The 23,660-nt window shown below is 41.7% G+C and overlaps 1 protein-coding gene and 1 pseudogene across 4 annotated transcripts in view; one reads left to right on the top strand and one right to left on the bottom strand.

Moving 5' to 3' along the window:
• Positions 1-2,550: 2,550 nt before the first annotated feature.
• Positions 2,551-5,367, bottom strand: LOC134730717 (triosephosphate isomerase-like; annotated as a pseudogene).
• TNPO3 (transportin 3) overlaps positions 2,999-23,660 on the top strand; it is a 104,578-nt gene continuing 83,916 nt past the window's right edge. Inside the window, exon 1 of one of the 4 annotated variants that reach the window (XM_003813495.7) lies at positions 2,999-6,104. In XM_003813495.7, coding sequence (XP_003813543.1) covers positions 5,985-6,104 — 120 coding nt within the window. In that variant the 5' untranslated portion in view covers positions 2,999-5,984. Of the gene's footprint in view, positions 6,105-19,064; positions 19,205-23,660 lie in introns of those variants that run through there. The other 3 variants (XM_055114854.2, XM_055114855.2, XM_034964963.3) reach the window with 3 other exon arrangements.

Genomic DNA, 23,660 nt, shown 5'->3' with positions numbered 1-23,660 from the left:
GGTTTTCTTCCCTCTTGTCACACCTTGCAGCTTGAGTAATCACCATATCAAGATTCTTCCTCCTAAGTTCCTAAATACCTCTCTATCTCCATGCCCACCGCCAACACTTTACTCCAGGCTACCATCACTCCTCACCACGATTATTACAATCATTTCTTATTTCTGTTCTAGCCACCTTCCCTGCCCAAGCCATTTCATGTCAAACTAGACTTTTTTTTTTTTTAAGACTAAGGAACAAAGAAACATGTCACTTAAGACATTTGCTAAGCACCCACTATGTATCAGGTAATGGCATGAGGTCACAAAGATGGGTTAAACACTGTTTAGCTTCATTTCTTACTCCTACCCAATGTCAACTCTATCCTTCAGCTACTTTCAGTCTTCAGAACGTAATTTTTTCCCTTGCCTCCAGACTTTCATACTGTTGCCTCTGCCTACAATACTAAACCCTTTGCCTAATTGCTTCCTATTTATCTATCAGTCTGGTCTCAGTTTAGACATAATTTCTCCAGATGGTGTTACCAATCTCTCTACTCTGGGTTAGGTATCACCTCTATTTTTTTTTCTTTTTTCTCCAACTGTTAGCTAAATATCCATGTGGTGTTTTAATAATTCCTAACCATAGAACTTTTAAAAATAAGTTTTATTGAAATATAGTTCACATTGCCATAAAATTCATCCTTTTGAAACATATAAAAAACATATGCCAGTGGTTTTTAATATATTCATGAGGTTTTTCTGAACATCGTCAATAATTCCAGAGCATTTATTTCCATCAATACAAAAAAAAAAAACCCAAAACAAAAAACCAACCCTGGAAATGACCAATCTACTGTCTATATTTAGAATTTTGCCTACTCTGAACATTTTATGTAAATAGAATCACGTAATTAATGTGCCTTTTGTGTCTGGCCACTTTCACTTAGCATAATTTTTCAAGTTTATCTATATTGTAGCATCTATCTGTACTTCATTCCTTTTAAGGGTCAAATAACCTTTCATTGTATGGATATAGCACACTTTGTTTATCCATGCATCAAATGACGGATATTGGGGCTGTTTCTGCCATCTATTATGAATAATGCTGCTATGAATATGCACGTGCAAGTGCTTGTATGCACACACATTATCATTTCTCTTGAGTATATACCTAAGTGTAGAACTGCTGGTTCATATGATAATTCTATGTTTAACATTTTTTTGAAGAGCTGCCAAACTGTTTTTCAACATGGCCGCACCATGATACAATCCCATGAATAGTGCATGAGAGTTCTGATTTGTCCACATTCTCACCAGCATTTATCATTTTTTAAATTTTAGTTTTTCTAGTGGGTGTGAAGTTGTATCTCATTGCAGTTTTGATTTGTATTTCCCTGAGGACTAATGATGAGCATCTTTTCATGTGCATTTGTATATCTTCTTGGAAGAAATGTCTATTCAAATTCACTGCCCATTTAAAAAACTGAATTATCTGAGGCCAGACATGGTGGCTTACGCCTGTAATTCCAGCACTTTGAAAGGCTGAGGCGGGTGGATCACTTGAGGTCAGGAGTTCGAGACCAACCTGGCCAACATGGTGAAGCCCTGTCTTTACTAAAAATACAAAAATCAGCCAGGCATGGTTGTGGGCACCTGTAATCCCAACTATGTGGGAGGATGAGGCACAAGAATCGCTTGAACCCAGGAGGTGGAGGTTTCAGTGAGCTGAGATTGTGCCATTGTACTCTAGCCTGGGCAACAGAGCAAGACTCCAACTCAAAACAAAAAAACAAAACACACACACACACACACACACACACACACACACAAAACAAACCCAAAAACTGAGTTGTCTTTTCATTGTTGAATTGTAAGAGTTCTTTATATACTCTGGATACTAATCAGTTATCAGATATGTTATTTGCACATTCCCTTCCATGTTGTGGACTGTTACTTCACTTTCTTGATAGTGTCCTTTGATACACACACAAAAATTTGTTTTGAGATATGGTCTCACTGTTTCCCAGGCTGGAGTGCAGTGGCACAATCTCTGCTCACTGCAACCCCCACCTCCTGGGCTAAAGCAATACTCCCACCTCAGCCTCCTGAGTAGCTGGGATTAGAGGCACCCACCACCATGCCCTGCTAATTTTTTTGCATTTTTTTTGTAGAGATGGAGTCTCATTTCATTACCCAGGACGGTCTTGAACTCCTGGCCTCAAAGGTAATCCTCTTGCCTTGGCCTCCCAAAATGCTGGGATTACAGTTGTGAGCCACCAAGCCCAGCACTAAATCTTTTTTTAATGAATGAATGGATTAGGTAACCAAAATATCAAGTTTCTTTTTTCTGTCTAAAATTGTATCAACTCTGTGCAGTAACATTGTTTTCATCATGTTGTTGGCAGTTAAAAATTCCTTGACTAACAATTCAGAAGCAAACGAATGCACAAGATGATAGGGATTGTGTGATTTAACAGGTTTTGGAGCAACACTGATCTGGATTCAAATCCTAACTTTAAGAACTGTATCCTTGGGCAAATTACATTACTATTTTTCTTTCTTTAAAATGCGTTTTTTTGTTTGTTTTTTAAGTGCCAGGGGTTTATTTCCCTCACATGTGGGATGGCTCACATACACAACACACAAAGGCGTTGGCACCGTGGGAGAGGGCAGCACCCCTGGCTTCTGCTTGGCCTCACAGTGTAAGAAGGGAGAGGACGGGTTCTCTCTCCTCCCCTCACTAGGGCCTAGGGGACCCAGGAGCAAATTCCATCCCTTTCACCTCTCAGCCAAGGAGAAGCCACATTGGTGACATTTAGTTCCAACAATTACAGTAAGTGCAGAAGGGATTGGTCTGGTCCCGACCATTACACGGTGAAGGTATACATAGTAAAGGAAGATACAGTTTGGATGAGGCCACAATAGGGGGCAGATGACACCATCAGAAGCATGTGCAGGGGAGGGGCAGTAACTCAGCTTCTGGGCTGCTTAGTTCCTGGGTTGGCAGGAAGGGCAGGGAAGACGGATGGGGCTCATTGTTTGGCATTGATGATGTCTACGAATTCGGGCTTGAGGGAAACACCACTCATGAGGAAGGCAGCCACGTCAGGCTGGCTGGCCAGCTCCTTGCAGGTTGCCTTGGTCACAGAGCCTCCATAAATGATACCAGTGCTCTGAGCCACTGCATCAGAGATGTTGGACTTAAGCCATCCTCGGAGCTTCTTGTGTGCCTCCTGGGCCTGTTGGGGTGTTGCAGTCTTGTAGGGGTGGGTTGCCCCTACACACCTGTGGGTGTTTCTCGTAAGGTGGAACGAGAGACTTAGGAAAGAAAAAGACACAGAGACAAAGTATAGAGAAAGAAATAAGGGGACCCGGGGAACCAGCGTTCAGCATATGGAGGATCCCGCCAGCCTCTGTGTTCCCTTAGTATTTATTGATCATTCGTGGGTGTTTCTCCAAGAGGGGGATGTGTCAGGGTCACAAGACAATTGTGGGGAGAGGGTCAGCAGACAAACACATGAACAAAGGTCTTTGCATCATAGACAATGTAAAGGATTAAGTGCTGTGCTTCTAGATATGCATACACATAAACATCTCAATGCTTTACAAAGCAGTATTGCTGCTCGCATGTCCCACCTCCAGCCCTAAGGCGGTTTTTCCCTATCTCAGTAGATGGAGCATACAATCGGGTTTTATACCGAGACATTCCATTGCCCAGGGACAGGCAGGAGACAGATGCCTTCCTCTTGTCTCAACTGCAAGAGGCATTCCTTCCTCTTTTACTAATCCTCCTCAGCACAGACCCTTTACGGGTGTCGGGCTGGGGGACGGTCAGGTCTTTCCCTTCCCACGAGGCCATATTTCAGACTATCACATGGGGAGAAACCTTCGACAATACCTGGCTTTCCTAGGCAGAGGTCCCTGCGGCCTTCCGCAGTTTTTGTGTCCCTGGGTACTTGAGATTAGGGAGTGATGACTCTTAAGGAGCATGCTGCCTTCAAGCATCTGTTTAACAAAGCACATCTTGCACCGCCCTTAATCCATTTAACTCTGAGTTGACACAGCACATGTTTCAGAGAGCACGGGGTTGGGGGTAAGGTCACAGATTAACAGAATCTCAAGGCAGAAGAATTTTTCTTAGTACAGAACAAAATGGAGTCTCCTATGTCTACTTCTTTCTACACAGACACAGTAACAATCTGATCTCTCTTGCTTTTCCCCACACAGTCTTGCCAGTACCAGTGGCCCACACGGGATCATAGGCCAAGATGACCTTGCTCCAGTCCTTCACATTATCTGCGATGACCTTTGTCTGCTCAAAAACAACCTTCTCAGTGATGCCAGCTTCCCTTTCATCTAGCTTCTCCCCAATGCAGGCGATTACTCCGAGTCTCTCTGCCAGAGCATGGGCCACTTTTCTGCCCAATCAGCTCATCTGACTCCCCAAAGACACGCCTTCTGAGTGCCCCAGGACCACACCACCCACGTGACTCCTAAGTCTTTGACCATGCCAGGGCTGATCTCCCCAGTAAAGGCCCCATTAGTCACTTTGTAGCAGTTCTGCGGAGCCACAGCAATCTTGGGAGCTAGCTTCTGCCGGGCCAACTCGGGTTATAGGCAGTGGCGAGAGCACAAATCACCTTGGTGTCGGCAGGCACAGTGGCCGCGTTCTGAGTGCCGATGAGCTCCCCCAGACATTTCTTCCGTCCGTTCATCTTCCAGTTCCTCCCCACGAAGAACTTCCTGGAGGGCGCCATGGCGCTGGAGCTGAGGCGCTGTAGGTCAGTGTCAGCGCCTAAAACGGGTTTTATTAATACTTGGCAAGGTTGTTAGGCGGATTAAATGAGATCTTGTAACTACAGTGTTTTACACATTGTGATCATTTATCAAATAGCAGTTATTTACTAGTGCAAAGGACTAGCAGCAATGTTAATATCAATATACTGTTACCTTTTGTCCCCAATTTCTCCATAATACAGTTTCCAATATTTCTATTTTCTTTTGTGAATTGTTAGACCACTGGTATTGGATTCGGACAGAAAGGCATTCACAAAAATACAGTTCAATGTGAGAATAACCCTAAAGATGTATGCAAAATGCTCTGGAGTTAGAGCACCAGGAGCTGTAAGCAGAATGAAGACCTCTTTTGGGCTTAAGAACTAAGTAAAGGGGAGCTGAAAAAAGATTCTAGGCATTTTGGATTTATCTCAATGTGGCACATATTTCAGGTTTGTAAAATAGTTCAGTTGACTACGTGTCTGTCTCCTCCACTAGAGCCAGCGTAGGTACCATATCTTAAGTCATCTTTGGATCTCCAGTACTGTGGCCACTCTAGGGAGAGTTGAATTGACGCGCCTTGATCACCAGGGCAGAAAAGGATTCTCTGGAGAGGGATGGGGCAGTCGGAAGGGGTAGGAAAAACCTGGATCCGTTTCCAAGGAGCTGAAGGCAGCTCAGATATGGGGCACATCTCGGCGCTAAAGTCCCAAGCTGCTAGCGAGGAACAGAGAGAACACCGGCTCTTCTTCCCGGCTCCTGGCCCGGCAGGGTCACTTCCGGGAGGGGGCGGGGAGACAAGAGGAGGCGTGCCGGGAAGGAGGCCGTTTGTAGTGTACCAGGCGGAAGTGTGCCAAAGGTATCGGTGCTGTCGCTTCCGGTCCGGGTAAACGAACCTTAGGTACACTGGTGTGTGGCGTCCCAAGATAGGCTTCTGAGGGCAAGTCAGCGAGTGAAGACGGGAGCGCCAGAATCTGTGGACTCAAGAGTCTAGAATCAAGTGGAAAAACCAGAAAAAAGGCCAGGAACCTGAATACGACCTAATAGCTGTTTCCGAGGGGGCAACTTCCACGGAGAACCTTCTGCCCTGGTAACGGCCAAAGAGGAGGAGATGGCGCCAGTCAGGGAGCGGCCGTGGCCCAGACAGTGAGGAAGCGCGAAGGCGGAGCAACCGAGGAATCCTCCGGAGAAGAATCAGAGCCGTCGCTACCGCCACTACAGCCACCACCATGGAAGGAGCAAAGCCGACATTGCAGCTCGTGTACCAGGCAGTGCAGGCGCTTTACCACGACCCAGATCCCAGCGGAAAGGAGCGCGCCTCATTTTGGCTTGGGGAGCTGCAGCGTTCGGTGAGGGGCCCAGAGAGGCAGTTCTGTGCCGCATGGCCGGGGCGGGGTGGAACCTAGGCTCCGGGGGAGAACCTGAGCCCGGCAGTTGACCTCGTGAGGTCCTCCTTGGGGAGGAGCTGCTGTCGTGGGGTGGGGCTGCGAAGCTACATCTTTGCCGCTTTTGGGAAACTAGTCGCACCTGATCGGTCGCGAACTGGCCCTTTCCCCACCCGGCAGAATCTGATTTGTAGGTCTTATACTCTTCGATTGTGGCATCAATCTAATCTTGTTTAAGTTCTCCCTTTGCCGTTGCTTCTTGGGCCGTGCTTTTCCGTTTTGTCTTCCTCCCACCAAATCCAACCCCAGTGTTTCTCCACCTTCCGCTTAAGAAGGCTTTATTCGTCTCCCCTCCGTGTCCAAGACTTCCATCTGGCATTTTGCTCCCAGTCGTAGCCTTATGCCTCACTCTTTTTGCCTATTTTCACTCCAGTTTGAGTCTGTTCTGGAAACTTCTCAGGTTTCTAGATTCTTACTCATGCGAGTTTTCCCCTTGCTTTGGAGTGGCAACATAATATGAAGAAAAAACAGTAATTCTGCTTTCAGAAAATCTTTGGAGTTCTCATTTTGTTTCATATTAATCCTCTAACCTTGTTATTTCTCTGGCTTTTAGATTTTTATTTATAAGATGGGTATCACTGCTGCTTTGATTATTCCATATAAAACTGTATGTGCATCCGGTGAGATATTTAATTGTAGCTTATATCTGTTGTATTTCTGCATTCTTTGATTCATGTTTTATGCTTCCTGCCCTAATTTTCACACCTTTGCTGTGCTTCATTTCTGTGTAAATGTGTATTGGTTATCTGGCTGACTTAGGTTCTAATGTAGGATGTACTTTAAAAATTAAGTACTTTGAAAACTAAAGAGGCTTTTTTTACAGGCTGACAAAATACTCACCTTTACCTTTATTTTTGCATTTTATACTCACAACCATATTTTTTTTGGCCCCCTTCCCTTTATTTTAACTCATAACTGATACTTAAAGGTGCTCTGCCTTATTAAATCAGCTCCTAGGTTGCAAGTGCATAATATTTAAAAATTTGCAACTTTGACTTTTTAAAAAAAATCTGGTCTTGGTATGGAGCAACTTTGCCTTTTTTTTTTTTTTTTTTTTTGAGACAGAGTCTCGCTTTGTCGCCCAGGCTGGAGTGCAGTGGTCCCATCTCAGCTCACTGCAACCTCCTCCTCCCGGGTTCAAGAGATTCTCCTGCCTCAGCCTCCCGAGTAGCTGGGATTACAGGTGCCTGCCATGACACCCGACTAATTTTTTTTTTTTTTTCTTGAGACAGAGTCTGGCTCTGTTGCCCAGGCTGGAGGAGTGCAGTGGTGCTATCTCGGCACACTGCAACCTCCTCCTCCCAGGTTCAAGTGATTCTCCTGTCTCAGCCTCCTGAGTAGCTGGGATTACAGGCACACGCCACCACACCCAGCTAATTTTTGTATTTTTTAGTAGAAACGGGGTTTCGCCATGTTGGCCAGGCTGGTCTCTAACTCCGACCTCAGGTGATCCGCCCGCCTTGGCCTCCCAAAGTGCTGGGATTATAGGTGTGAGCCATCGCCCCCCGCTGCAACTTTGACTTTGAATATTAAACCTAAAAAATTGGCACCCAAGTCCTCTTCAGAAAATAAAGGAATACGACTCACTGTAGGCTACACAAGAAAATCATTCACATATGGTCTCATTTAGTGTTTCTGTGATCTCTGGAGAGTCAACAATTCCCTGATCTTTGTATAGTTTTCTAAAGTGTAATTAGGAGAAGTGCTACACTATACTAAAAAAGTAATCTCTTTCTAATTAAACCTGCTTGTTGTGTGTATTTTAAATCAATATTTGAGTGCTTACCATGTGCCAGCAACTATGCTGGGTGTTTGGATTTGGAAATGAACCAGACAAAAATCTCTGCTTACCACAGAAGGTAGTTGCGATTAAATGAGTTAATATTCTACGAAGAGCTTAGAAAAGTTCTTGGAACATAGAGATTAAAATGTTAGCAATTGTTATTTAAATATTAGTCACTTTTCTCTCCTTACTTTCCAATACTCTATTACAACCTTACATCATCTTCACCATCACAGTTAATAGTCAGAGTCCAGACAGGAACAGATGGCACACTTGACAGGATAATTTGAGTTTATTTTATAAAGATACTATTATAAAGATTTAGGTATAGTGGCGTGACAAGAAATAGTTTGGTAACCTGTAGCTGAACGGTTAACATCCCATAAAAGAGGGAATAGTTACTTGAAAAGTATGGAGTTGGCTGCCTTGAGAGGAATGGTGACTTTCAGCCGAAGGGACATAGCTAGTTTCAGGTGACCTTGAGAGAATGAAGCTGGAGGAATGAATATCCTGACCCTGTTCTCTTAATTTCTTGCTGGGATTCCCCATTGGCCAAACCCAACCGGAAGCCAGGGGCACAGTGACCTGTTGGTAAAGTCTATACAGGTCAGCCTATTGGAGCAGAAAACATGATAGAGGAGGGTGGAAAAGTGGATCTGGAAAATATCCAGCAGTAACACATCGTGTTTAGGCAACTTCAGCATCTGGATTGACAGTTCAGCTAACACTTTGGCCTTTTGATTCCTTTACCTCTTCATTCTCTTTAGCCACCTGGTCACACAATCACACCCTGGATCTTGTCTTTACTAAAAAGCCACCACCCAGGCTGGGCGCGCAGTGGCTCATGCCTGTAATCCCAACACTTTGGGAGGCTGAGGTGGGCGGATCGCTTGAGGTCAGGAGTTTGAGACCAGCCTGGCCAACATGGTGAAAACCCGTTTCTACTAAAAATACAAAAATTAGCTGGGCGTGGTGGTGCACACCTGTAGTCTCCGCTACTCAGGAGGCTGAGGCAGGAGAATCTCTTGAACCCAGGAGGTGGAGGTTGCAGTGAGCTGAGATCGTGTCACTGCACTCCAGCCTGGGCGACAGAGCGCGACTCCATTTCAAAAAAACAAAAAAGTTGCCAGCCAGGCCAGGCCCATTGGCTCATGCCTGTAATCCCAGCACTTTGGGAGTCCAAGGTGGAGGATCCCTTGAGCCCAGGAGTTCAAGACCAGCCTGGGCAACATAGCGAGACCTCATTTCTACAAAAAAATAGGAAAATTAGTTGGGTGTGGTGACATTTGCCTATAGTCCCAGCTACTCAGGAGGATCCCCTGAGCCCAGGAGTTCAAGACTGAGTGAGCTATGATTTCGCTACTGCACTCTAGCCTGGGAAACAGCAAGATTGTACAAAAAAAAAAAAAAAAGTCACCACACCTCCAAATCACTGATTCAGACATTCTGCTGTGATCATAACCCACTGTTTTCCAGTTTGCTGGCTCAAAAATCTCAAATAATGTCACCTAGTTTTTTTTGAAATCTTTATGTAGTTTTACTAATATTTAAGTTTTATTTTTAAAACAAAATTTTGTGGAACCTTTTTTTTCCTGTTGGTAATCAAATACCTCTTTTTTTTTTTTTTAACATTTTGTTTTCTGGGTATCCACAATAAGTCACCCTCAAATCTCAGTACTGTAAATATCCTCATTGTTCAGACTGGTGATTTGTTTTCTTTTTTGGCTAAAGGAAATATCTATCCCAAGAGCCCTCCATTTCCCTGCTCCAGTCTGGCCTGGTTTGCTAGGTCTGTTGGATAATTACTGTCATGGGATTCCATAAACACTGTCCTAGGGAATTCCCTTTGCCTCTTTGTTGTGCTGGATCCACTGATTTCTTGGATTCCATGATGTTTTCTTGGGTTACTCTTCCATTTAATGGATCATCGAGAAGGGAACCTTCATCCTTTTTCTCATTGCTTTTCTGTTGGTCTGTTTTTCTTGGGCTGCTTTTACCTTGAGTTCTCTAGTCAGCCTGGGGGTTATAAGCTAGACTGCCAGTGTTCTAAAGCCAGTTCAGGGAATGAAGCCAGGGGATGGATCTCACAACTAAGTATGTAGGTTTTAATTTAATCTCTTGTTTTTCAGCATGATACTCCTGTCTTTAGCTGAGTCTGTTGTCTAAGAGTCCAGAGACCACCTACTTCAATCTTTCCACAGTAAACCTTGAGTCTTCTGTTATGGTGGGAGAGTAGTAGCCTGGTTGCTCAGAGTCAGAGAGGAAATTTAGGAGTCTACTGCTTCTTGCACAGATTTTGACCCTTTTATTTATTTAAACTTTTTTCTTTTTTTGTTTTAAGGCTGCATTACTAGCCGATTCCCCCCACTCCACCCTTTTTTATTTTTATTTTTTGAGACAGAGTCTCGCTGTCTCCCAGGCTGGAGTGCAGTGGCGCCATCTCGGCTCATTGCAAGCTCCGCCTCCCAGGTTCACGCCATTCTCCTGCCTCAGCCTCCAGAGTAGCTGGGACTACAGGTGCCCGCCACCATGCCCAGCTAATTTTTTGTATTTTTTAGTAGAGACGAGGTTTCACCATGTTAGCCAGGATGGTCTCGGTCTCCTGACCGTGTGATCTGCCCACCTCGGCCTCCCAAAGTGCTGGGATTACAGGCATGAGTGACTGCGCCCAGCCCACCCCACCTCACCCTTTGTAAAAAAAGAAAAAAAAGAAAAGAAAAGTTGGGGTCTCGCTATATTGCCCAGGTTGGACCCGAACTCTTGGTCTCAGGCAATCCTCTCTCCTCAGTCTCCTGAGTAGCTGAAATTACAGGTGCACACCACCACATCCAGCTCCACTCCTTTATTTTTTGTTCCGCCTGTGCATCTGCCTTCAGATGTACCTGTGCTTCCAATTCCCCAGTCTTCCAATTCCCCAGTCTTCCTGGGTTTTGCAACATGAATAGTTTGTCCCTTGCCTTCCCTATTCTCGTCTCATCCTCCCTCCCCACCCCCAGGCAAATATCAGCCTTTTCGGATCTGCTAAGACAGTTAACACTGTCCTTTAGCTTTCCAGTTTCCACAGTTCTATTGATATCTGTCACCTGTTTCCATTTTCTTTGTCTTTGTGTGTTTTTGCCTTTTTTAAAAAAGATCTTTACTCTGATTTTTATTGGATTTTTGGAAGGACCTGAAAGCAGACAGCTGTGTTCAATCAGTTAGTTTAGTCATTTTAAACAGAAGTCCCTGCATTAGTTCTTGAATTTTATCAAAACCTCAGTTCATTGACTGTTCCTTACTTCTTCTTTATTAGGTCTTGTTTTTACTTCTCTCCTTATCAAATGTGGATTCCAAGATCTATCATTCTAGTCATTTTATAAATACACCATCACCTTTCCCCTCCAATTTGGTCAAGCTTCAGCATGGTTGTATGCAGCTGCTTCTCCTCTTGTCAGATCTAGGTGCTTTGCATCTCTCAATCTTCTGAAATTTCTGGGACCTTGATCTTTTGGTTTATCCTATGTCTTGTCTGCATCTTTAGACTCCTTTACTGAGTCTTTCCCATCAGCATCCAAATAGCTGAAATATTTCTCATAGTACACAAATATTTTGGGGTAGAGTGGATGCCGCCTTTGCCCAACTTTACTTTCTTCTCTGCTTTTACCCTTTCCCAACCCTTTCTTCAAATGCAGAAACTAACTCATCTTTTGAAAGCCCAACCTAAATTCTGCTTTCTCCTTCAAGGCTTACCTGCTTCTCTTCAGCCAAAAGTGATTTCAGCCCCCAATGAATGCCTAGAGAACTTTATTTCATTGTGTTTGCCTTTTTATAAACCTTTTTGAAAATAAGTGTTTTACCTCCCCTACTAGACTGGGATTCTTGTCACATTTGTTTATATAGTCCAATACCCATAGTTGAAGAAATAAACCATGGTTATTAAGATAAACAATCAAGACACTTCACACACAGGTTCTTAAAAATGTTGATTGTCAGAAGTGCATACATGCAGATACTCAGTTGGATAACTCACATTTTTCTTTATCTGCGAGTTTTATTTATTTTTGTTGTCACTTTTCACCATATACATGGTTAAAAATAAATAATATTCAGCACCTTTAATGCTCTTCAGTCTTTCCAGTCTTTTTTTTTCTTTCTTTTTTTTTTTTTAAATCCTTTATGAGATGTATATGTTGCCCTCATTTCGTACTTGCAAATATTCAGGTACAGAAAGGGAGAGGAACTTTTTGACTCAATAAGGCTGTCTTTGTTTATTTATTTTTTGAGACAGAGTCTCACTCTGTTGCCCAGGCCAGAGTGCAGTGGCACCATCTTGGCTCACTGCAACCTCCGCCTCCTGGGTTCAAGCAATTCTCTTGCCTCAGCCTCCCAGTTAGCTGGGACTACAGGCGCATGCCACCATGCCCGGCTAATTTTTGTATTTTTAGTAGAGATGGGGTTTTGCCATGTTGGCCAGGTTTGTCTCAAACTCCTGGCCTTAAGTGATCTGGCCGCCTTGGCCTCCCAAAGTGCTGGGATTAGAGGTGTGAGCCACTGCACCTGGCCTATTTATTTAGTTTTTTGAGACAGGGTCTCACTCTGTTACCCAGGCTGTGGAGCGCAGGGGTGTGATTACTGCTCACTGCAGCCTTGCTCACCTGAGCCTGGGTTCAGGTGATCTTCCCACCTCAGCCTCTTAGACAGCTGGGACTACAGGCATGCACCACCATACCTGGCTAATGTTTTGTATTTTTTGTAGAGTCAGGGTCTTGCCACGTTGCCCAGGCTGGTCTCGAGCCCCTGGGCTCAAGCACTTCTCTCACCTCAGACTCCCAAAGTGCTAGGATTACAGACATGAGTCACTGTGCCTGGCCAAGGCTCTCTTTAAGTGGTCACTAAATGGCATTTGTAACCAAAAGTAATGTGTGTGGTGGTTTTTTTCTTTCCGGAAGATTTTGTCTACTGGAACAAAAGCGTGTTTTAACTGTAGTAATAAGTATAGTGTTTTAACATCCATTTGAAATTGGTAAGGCATAGAATTTGTGTGGTTTGCTAAAAAACTACTTTCAAGAATATGTATTTGTGAAACTATTATCCTTATTCTTCTCTACCACCCCACCTAACTAATCCGAGAGTAATTGAGTATAGTTCGAATGACCTGGTGACAGTAGACGTGGTATAGAGGTATAATTTGAATATGCTTTAGCCTGTACTGTGAGTTAGCATCTTTTCTCTTTCTCTAATATTTGTATAAAACATCCATTTTCTGAAGAATCTGTATTCATTGCTCTAAACTTCCACCAAAATTTTTGGAGATGTACAGCCATGGTTATGTTTTATGTGATAGGTAGATATCACTGATAACTTCAAAGTGTTCTGAAAGAGAGTATTTTGAGGCAGATCTTAAAGGAATCTTAGTAGCCTGTCCTGTATATTTAGTAGTTTCATTTGTCCACCCCTACTAACCAAAATTAGTAGAAGTTGTAGAGAGCTATTGAAGGAAAGACCATCTCTTCATAGGGCCAATTACTTAAGCGACTCAGTTATAAGTTTTTAATTTAAGTTGTAAGTAGGAGATAACTTTTACAGAGACAATCTTTGGGTTAGATATTACCTCAAAAGTTTTATAGTTCAGTCTGGAAACTGAATAGGCATGCTTCAGCATGGGTGTATGCAGCTTTTTGATGGAAAGCATCAAAAGCACAAAGCAGATGAAGTAAAGTCATGCTTTGATAGACTAAGTTGGCATTGTCATGTTTGGTTTATCACATGTCCATAGGAATTTTCTTCTTAGATATCATATCAGAAAGGTCTTGGGTTGATATGGTTTGGCTATGTCCCCACCCACATCTCACCTTGTAATAATACCCCCCGATTTGTGGCAAGGTGGGGCCAGGTAGAGGTAATTGAATCATGATGGGGGGTTCCCTCATACTGTTCTTGTGGTAGTGAATAAGTCTCACAAGTTCTGATGGTTTTATAAATGGGAGTTCCCCTCCACAAGCTCTCTCTTGCCTGCCGCCATGTAAGACGTCGCTTTGCTCTTCCTTCGTCTTCCGCCATAATTGTGAAGCCTCCCCAGCTATGTGAAACTGAGTCAGTTAAACCCCTTTCCTTTATAAATTACCCAGGCTTGGGTATGTCTTTATTAGCAGTGTGAGAACACATTAATACATGGGTCATGGAATATCAGCTTCAAACTTCTTTCCTAGTACTTTTCCTTTTTGGAATTTATTGATTCTTTAGCCTGGTTATAAAACCTAGGGTTTTTGGGTTTTCTCTGGTCGTTACTGATTTATCTTGAAAGTTTAGGCATTTTTTGTGTGTGCTTATGCTCACACCTTCCAGTCAAAACATGCTTTTGAAAGGAAAGCCTTCTAGAAAATAGAAAATATTCCTATACAACTTCAGTAGATGAGTTCAGTCTAGGAATACTCTGTGCCTTGCACTGATAGAAACTGGGAGTATGTAAATAATGAAAACCAAAGATCTTTCTCCCAGAGAGTGTACCAATGTAGCTGTGTCATCCAGTGTAGTAGCCACCAGTCTAGTGTGACTATTTAAACTTAAAATTAAGTAAAAGTTAAAATCAGTTTCTTTTTTTTTTTTTTTTTTGAGATGGAGTCTCGCTCTGTCACCCAGGCTGGAGTGCAGTGGTGCAATCTTGGCTCACTGCAACCTCCACCTCCCGGGTTCAAGCAATTCTGCCTCAGGCTCCCGAGTAACTGGGATTACAGGTGCATGCCACCATGCCTGGCTAATTTTTTGTATTGTTAGTGGAGATGGGGTTTCACTGTGTTAGCCAGAATGGTCTCGATCTCCTGATCTCGTGATCCACCCACCTCAGCCTCCCAGAGTGCTGGGATTACAGGCATGAGCCACTGCGCCCGGCCTAAAATCAGTTTCTTATTTGCACTTACCCACATTCCAAGTACTGTACAGTGCAAATATAGAACATTTCACATCTTTGAAGTATTGGAGTCTATGTTTGTGATTTTGTGACAGTATTTCTGTTGCCATGGTACTCTGTTACGTGGTGGCATTTCTCCATATTTTGATTAGTTTCTTGTCTTGCCAGGCCTTGGGCCAAAGTTGATAGTTTGATTTAGGATGTAAAATTATCAGGGTACTACTATATTTTCTAATTACAATAGTTTTTCCAAAGTTTTTCAGATATTTCGTCAGCATTCTTTTACAGTGATTGCACTGATGTTTATGGAGGAAATGGAAAGTAGGTTTTATAGATTTTTTTTTTGTGGTAAAACATTCAAAACATAAATTTAGCATTTTAACGTTTTTTTTTTTTCTGAGACAGGGTCTTGTTCTGTTGCCCAGGTTGGAGTGCAGTGGTGCGATCATAGCTCACTGCAGCCTTAAACTCCCAGGCTCAAGCTATCTTGCCTCCTCAGCCTCCCAAGTAGCTGGGATTACAGGCATGAGCTACCATGCCCAGTCATTTTAACCATTTTTAAGTGTGCAGTTCAGTGGTATTACATACATTGACATTGTTGTGCAACCATCACCATCATCCATCTTCAAAACTTTTTCATCTTGTAAAACTAAATCTATGCCCACTAAACAAAATAGGTGCCCATTTGCTCCCCGCCCCAATCCCTGGCAACCACCATTCTACTTTCTGTCTCTATGAATGTGACTATTCTTGGTACCTCATGTAAGTGGAATCATACAGTATTTAGCCTTTTTGTGATGGGCTATTCTCACTTAGCATAATATCTTCAGGGTTCATCCATGTGCGTAGCATTGTCAGAAATTCCTTCCTTTTTAAGGCTGAATAATATCCCGTTGTATGTATATATACCATGTTTGGCTTATCCATTTATCCATCGATGGACACTTGCTTGCACCTTTGTGAATAATGCTGCTATGAACATGGGTGTATAAATACTTGAGGGAGTACCTGCTTTCAATTCTTTAGATATACAGTATACCTAGAATTAGAATTGCTGTATCATATGGTAATTCTATATTTATTTGTTTACTTATTTGGGGGAACTGCCATACTGTTTCCCAGATTTTTAAGCTCTGTTAAACTTAAAAACAAATTTATTTCTTAGGAAGTTGATATTACTCAGACTACCTGTCCTGTATTTCCCTCACTTGTACCATGGTGCTGAAATGTTACCAGAGAGTATTTTTACAGCTGTATAGGTGAAGCCTCTAAGATAAACCTTATTTCTCTTTACTGGAAGTGAACAGTATTGCTACAAGGGATAGTTTTGTAGTGTTTGGTATGTACATACTCTTAAAAGTACTAATTTAATTTTCCTCTTCTGGTAGAGTATCCAAAATGAAATTAGAAAACAAGTATTTTTCCTTTTGGTGGGTTTTCTGTTAACAGAGTTTGCATAATGGTTTTTACTTATTTTTTTCTCAAGCCCACAGCACAATTCTTTTTTCTATTTTGTGTTCATTGCTTCCTAGTTGTATTTTCTGTCTCAGTCATAGTGTAATATTTTAACAGTTATCTTCAAAGCAAGAGAATATATTTGGAACTAGACATGAAAACATAGATGTTTTGAGCAAGGCTCCATCTCAAAAACAAAAAAACTAAAAAAGGCCAGGCGCAGTGGCTCACGCCTGTAATCCCAGCATTTTGGGAGGCCAAGGCAGGCAGACCACTTGAGGGTGGGGTTCAAGAAAATATACATGCTTTTATATAAATAAGCATTCAGAGATTTAATTACCACTTTAATGCGTTATTACAATACTTTAAGTTAGACATATTACATTTATGTAAGTTTGAAAAATTTGAGTCTTAAGCACTGTTAACATATGCTTTGTATGTACAATAGAATTCTCATCTGGTTTATATGAGTTATAAAACTGAGCAGGTAGGCAGAAATAGAGACCAGTGTTGAAAGAAGATAAATTTTCTGTATTTTGGCTTTCAGGAAGCCCTTGCATGGGCTAACCATTTGTTTCAAATGAAATGGTTTCAAGCTTGGCATTTTCTATTTTTAAAGCAAGACTGCCTAGTATAAATAAGGCCCACAGTGAAAAGATTATCGAGTAATGCTTGCCTTGATCATTCCCAACTGAAGTTGGCTTTATGGATCTAAATTTATTTGTCTTTTTCAGGGCCATTCTTGAGATTAATACCAACATTCATAGGTAATTGAGGATTATTATTTTGGATAGGGATTCTTGTCATGAAAAAATTGGGGCAAGATATCTTAGTACCATCTTATGTGTGACCAACAACTATGTAGTTCAGCCAAAATTCATTTGTCAGAGGTCATTATGATATAGGATTATTTAAAAATGCTTGTCTCAGAACTTCTGGGATTTCGAAGAATCCGGGAAGACCCCACTGTGCAGTGCTGTCATTGGCCTTATTGATTCCTTTCTTTTATTTTGATTCAATTTCAGTTTATTTTAGAGATAGGGTTTCACTCTGTCACGCAGTCTGGAGTGCAGTGGCAGGATCACAGCTCACTGTAACTAGGGCTTCAGTGATCTTCCCACCTCAGTCCCCTACCCCCACCCCCTGAAGCTGAGACCAAAGGTGCGCACCATCACATCCTGCTAATTTTTTTTTTTTTCCTGTAAAGACTGGGTCTTGCTATGTTGCCCAGGTTGGTGTAGAATTTCTGGTCTCAGGTGATCCTCCCACCTTGGCCTCCCAAGGTGCTGAGATGACAGGTGTGTGTCATTGCACCTGACCCTTCCTTTTAAGTAATTGTTTTTAGCTACGAATATCTTTCCTCCTAAGGAAAATACTTGTTTTCCTTTTGATTATATATTTAGCTCTTATGGAGATGGCTGTGAAAATGTAAGTTGACTGAACTTACCTCTATAAGGGAACTTTTTTGCTTCTAGAAAATGTATTTATGTATACCCAAGTGTATTTTGTGAATCTGGGAGCTTGCTAGGAGATTTATGATTACTTTTCTTTTACAATTTTTTTTTTTTTTTGGAGGATGGGAGTTGTTTTATCACTGCTTTGGTGAAGATATTAGCTAAGTTTGATTTCATCTTGGTTTCTGTGTTTCAGGCCATCTTGCAAAAGAAGTTATATTGAAAAATATTTTTAGGTAGTGATGGTTATCTTATGTGCCCCTCAGTTTATTTTTTTCTTAATTAGTATCCTTTCAAACCATTTTTCTTCCCACTGTCCGAGAAAATTATCAAGAAGTAATTTGTTGTAACAAATCTAGCAATTTATCTCATTTTGTAAAATTCTCATAAAGGATTAGATAAAAGAAGTTAAGATAGTTGATGACTTAAAAAATTACTTTTTCTGTTTCAGGTAAATTAGACTTGTTCTTTCTTTACCCGTCTCATGAAAATGATTTTTTCTTGATATGGGAAATTCTGACTTTTCTAGCTCTATACCACATGGTTGCAGGGCATATATCTAAAATATGGTTTTGTTTGACCGATTTGTAGTTTTCTTTTTAAGAGTTCTTTTTACTCTGTGTTCTGATGTAGTCTTCCTTCCCAGAACTTTCCCCAATATACTATAAATCTTTGAAAATCTTCATTTAGTAAGTAATATCGTTCACTCATCGAAATGCTTAAAAAATGCAGCAACCTGACACTTATGTTACTTTTCAAGTCTTATTGAATTATCTGTATTTCCAGAACTTTACTTTCTATTTGCCAGAGCTCTTTGGTACTCAGTGAAGTATTTTAGGTAATTCTGCTTAATTTGAGGAGTTTTTGTGTAGGATTAACTAGCAGCTGTAATCTGCTTCTAATTCTTGGCAGCTAATGAGTCCTTAGGCGCCTGTCTGGGTGTGTGCTTGCATTGTTGAGGGCCTGCTCAGTGATTTTGGTTGATTTGGCAGTTTTAGAAATGTTAGTATATAAGTGAGTCTTGGAGCAACAGTGCACCATTAAACAAAAAAGGGAGCAAGTACTTTAGGATCTGCTGTGAAGTATAATGAAGGGCTTAGAGCATGTTAGTGAAAGGATTGCTGGGCCGTAGCCTGCCTCATATTCATCACATAGTCATGGAAATATCTTTTGAAAAGACTGATATAAAGGCCTGTTCTGCTACTGCTTTGTGAAATGGAAGATTGGAATTAGATGCTTAAATGGAAAATGTTCTCTTGTTGCAGCCTCTTTGAAATGTGCTGCTAGTGGGAGCTGCAGCTTCCTCCTGCTGACTCTGAGCCCCAGGCTTCGGTTGAGATGGTCCTTTCAGAAATGTGGAGCTTAGTCCAAGCCTGGATTTCAGTGGGTAGCACCTGGCATCTGTGGCTAGAAAGTCCTATGAAGTGTAAGTGCTTTATTCTCTCCTTATAAAGAATCCCTTTTCCTTCCTTGATTCTCTTCCTTCCCTTCCTTTTTTCTGCTGTTTAGCAGAGGGGAAGAACAATGAGCAATGTACTGTAGTTTGTAGGGTATCAGGATTTGGTTGAATTTTCTTTATGACTCAGTAGCCAAAACAAGATTTCATTTTGTTTTCTTTTTTGAGACAGCATCTCACTCAGTCACCCAGGCTGGAGGGCAGTGGTGTGATCGTAGCTCGCTGCTGCCTCCAGCTACTGGGCTCAACCAATCCTCCTGCCTCAGCCTCCTGAGTAGCTAGGGCTACAAGTACACCATGCCTGGCTGATTTTTAAATTTTTTTGTAGAGACAGGATCTTGCTATGTTGTCTCCAGGCTGGTTTCGAACACCTGGCCTTAAGCAAGCCTCCTGCCTAGGCCTCTGAAAGCTCGGGGATTACAGGTGTGAGCCACCATGCCTGGCTGGATGTCAACAATTCTTAAACTCTTCCTGGAATTCAAAATAAAGTGATAATTATGACCCTTAACATTTAGTATGGGCAATGTCATCATGGGTGATTTTTCGTTGACGATGTACTTAGCAGTAGCCTTGATACCCAAGTTTGCCAAATGATTCTTTAGGGGTCACTCTCATATTTAGTTATTATTCTGAAAAAACTAATACAGTATTTGAAAGGAGAAGTGCATTTGACCAGTGGGTAAGACAGTATCAAAGTAAATAAGGGTGCTTGAATTTAGAAGATAGTGCCTTCCTTTTGCTTCTACTTGATACATTTGCACAAGAGTAAGTCAATGATTTTTCTAAGACTAATTTCCCATAGCATTGTCCTGAGAAATTCATATAGCTGCCATCCATAGTTTAGTTTAAAAAAACCCCAAACTAGATAATAACATAATGAGCATTAAAAGGTGCAATTTTCAACTTGCAGAGAAATAATTTTTTTAACGAGAGGTAATTTTCTTACATAAAGTGCACCATCTTAAGTGTATAACTCAGTTTTTTTCTTATATGTATATTTTAAGTAATCGCAAATAACATCAAGGCATAGTACATTCTATTACTCTAGCAGATACCTGAATGCCTCTTCCCAGTAAATCATTCCCCTCCCATAACCACTATTCTGACTTACATCACCACAGATTTGTTTTGCCTGTTTTTTAAAAAATAGCTTTAGTGAAATATAGTTCACACAACTACATTTCACTCATTTAAAGTATACCATTTAATGGTTTTTAATATAGAGATTTCTTTATCCATCAAGTTTTGGACATTTTCTTTTTTTTTTTTGAGATGGCGTCTCGCCCTGTTGCCCAGGCTAGAGTGCAGTGGCACGACCTTGGCTCACTGCAACATCTGCCTCTTGGGTTCAAGTGATTCTCCTGCCTCAGCCTCCTGAGTAGCTGGGATTACAAGTGTGCACCACCACGCCCGGCTAATTTTTGTATTTTTAGTAGAGACGGGGTTTCACCGTGTTGGCCAGGCTGGTCTTGAACTCCTGACCTCAAATGATCCAACTGCCTCGGTCTCCCAAAGTGTTGGGATTACAGGCGTGAGCCACCATGCCCAGCTGGACATTTTCATCATACCAAAAAGAGACCTGTACCCCTTGGCCTGCCACCTCCCACCTCATTGCTAGGCAGCTACTAATCTACTTTCTGTCTCTAGAGTTTTGCCTATTCTGGATATTTCATATAAATGGAATCATATAGTTCATAATCCTTTGTGACTGTCTTCTTTCAGTTAGTATGATGTTTTCAAGGTTCATCCATGTTATAGTATATATTATTACTTCACTCCTTTTTATGGCTGAGCAGTATTCCATTCAACATATATACCACATCTTATCCATTCATTGGTCAGTGGACATTGGGACTGTTTCCACTTTTTGGCTATCGTTTGTGAATAGTGCTATAAAGCATTCATGTACAAGTGCTGTTGAAATTTTTGGATTATATGATAACTCTTATTTATTTATTTATTTTTAGACAGAATCTTCCTCTGTCACCCAGGATGGAGTGTGGGGGTGTGATTTCTGCTCACTGCAACCTCTGCCTCTCCAGCTCAAGCAATCCTCCCGCCTTGGCCTCCTGAGTAGCTGGGACTACAGGTGCACACTACCATGCCCAGCTAATTTGTATTTTTTCTAGAGATGGGGTTTCACTATGTTGCCCAGGCTGGTTTCAAACTCTTGGGCTCAAGCGATCCTCCTGCCTTGGCCTCCCAAAGTGCTGGGATTATAGGTGTGAGCCACTGTGCCTGGGTGATAACACTCTATTTTTAACCTTTCAAGGAATGGCATCCTGTTTTCAAAATGGCTGTACCATTTTACACTCCTACCAGCAGTGTATAAGGGTTCCTGTTTTTCTACATATTCACTAATACTTGTTGTTGTCTGTCTTTTTGATTATAGCCATCCTGGTGGGTATGAAGTGATATCTCGTTGTGGTTTTGATTTGCATTTCCTGATGGCTAATCATGTTGAGCATCTTGTCATATGCTTTTTGACCATTCGTGTATCTTTGGAGAAATGTCTATTCAAGTTCTTTGTCCATTTTTAAAAAAACTTTTAGGTTCAGGGATACACATGCAGGTTTGTTGTATAGGTAAAGCTGTGTCATAGGGGTTTGTTGTACAGATTATTTTGTTACCCAGGTGTTAAGCCCAGGACCCATTAATTATTTTTTCCGATCCTCTCCCTCCTCTCAACCTCTTACCTCCAGTTAGTCCCAGTGTCTGTCTTCTTTGTGTTCATGTGTTCTCATCATTTAACTCCCACTTATAAATAAGAACATGTGGTATTTGGTTTTCTGATCCTGTGTTAATTTGCTAAGGATAATGGCCTCCAGCGCCATCCATGTTCCTGCAGAGGACATGATTTCATTCTTTTTTATGGCTGCATAGTATTCCATGGTGCATATCTACCACATTTTCTTTATCCAGTCCACTGTTGTTGGGCATTTAAGTTGATTCCATGTCTTTGCTATTGTGAATAGTGCTGCAGTGAACATTTGCATGCATGTGTCTTTATGATAGAACAATTTATATTCCTTTGGGTATACATCCAGTAATGGGATTGCTGGGTCGAATGGTAGTTCTGTTTTTAGCTCTTCAAGGAATCGCCACATTGCTTTCCACAATGGCTGAACTAGTTTACACTCCCACCAACAGTGTGTAAGCATTTCTTTTTCTCTGCAACCTCACCAGCATCTGTTATTTTTTGCTTTGTCCATTTTTAAATTGGGTTCTTGGTGTCGAATGCTTTCATTTTAGAAATATGGTTTCAATGGCTTTAGAATTCTTTCCTTTTTTTCTTCCCATTTTTTAGCTCTACCTCTCCATGTCTTCTGGCATCCTCATTCTTGACAAGAAGTCTGCTCTAGCTTTTTACTTTTGTTCCTCTGTATTTAATGTGTCCTTTTTCTCTGCTTCCCTTCAGTATTTCTCTTTATCTCTGGTTTTCAGGAGTTTGAGTATGATATATTTAGAATTTGTTTGCTTATTTGGGGGAGTAACATTCTCTGTTGCCCTGGTCTACCCTAGTCTTTAGCATTTCTGTTGTCTGCCATTCTCTCTGGTAGGGCGGCCTCAGTGATCCTAGTTTTTCTTGTGTCATTCATTCTTTGCCTTGCATCTGGCAGGTATTGTGCAAAATAGTTTTTTTTTCCCTTCTCTCAGTGGTAGGAGACCTCTCATGGTGTTGGTAGTATTATTATAGGCTCAAGACTGCTTTATGCCTGTCCCCTAGGGGTAGAGGTTTTTCTTTTACGCTTAGTGCAACTGCAGTGAGTCTTAACCTGTACTTTGAGGGTGACATGCTTTGCTGCCCCCTCCCCGTAGCCTAAGGCTTTTGTTCAGGGAAGGGTTCAGTCAGAGATTTTTGTGCTTTTTCGCAACAGAGGCTCTTCCCCTCCTCCAGGACTGCACCACCAAAGAAGGTGGTCTTCTGCCCTACCCCCAGTCTTTCTCTTGAGTATCTGGTCTGCGAAGGTGATCTGCTGGGTGACTGTGAGTTCTGCTTGTGTCTGCAAGTCCCAGGGGTTCTATATGCTCATCCTAGCCCACATGCAGCCTTTCTCAATTTGTTAGAAGTGTTAGCTGAATTTTTATGAGCTGGTTGCCAGGTGCCCTGAATTTCTTCCTCTGTCCTGTCGTAGATGAGCCAGTGCTTGCCTTCATTTTCCTTGTTAGAGGTCTGTCCTTAGATTTCAGTCAACTTGGTTGCCCTAAGACCTCAACTTTCTGATGCATTTAAGCAAGGTTATTTTGTAGTTTATTTGCTTTCGTGTATTGTTAACTTAGGGAAAGCAGTATTGTTTCTGTCATTATATATCTTAGGTGGATGTGGAACTCTTCTGAGGCATTTTTATTCTTCATATATTTTAAATACCACAAGATATTATTGCTTTATATAATCAGTGTTGATTGGATTTACCCATATACTTCA

This window comes from Pan paniscus, chromosome 6, assembly GCF_029289425.2.
Source record: "Pan paniscus chromosome 6, NHGRI_mPanPan1-v2.0_pri, whole genome shotgun sequence".
Classification (NCBI taxonomy): domain Eukaryota; kingdom Metazoa; phylum Chordata; class Mammalia; order Primates; family Hominidae; genus Pan; species Pan paniscus.
The sequence above is the reverse complement of the archived record's forward strand: the minus strand, read 5'-3'. Positions and strand labels throughout refer to the sequence as shown.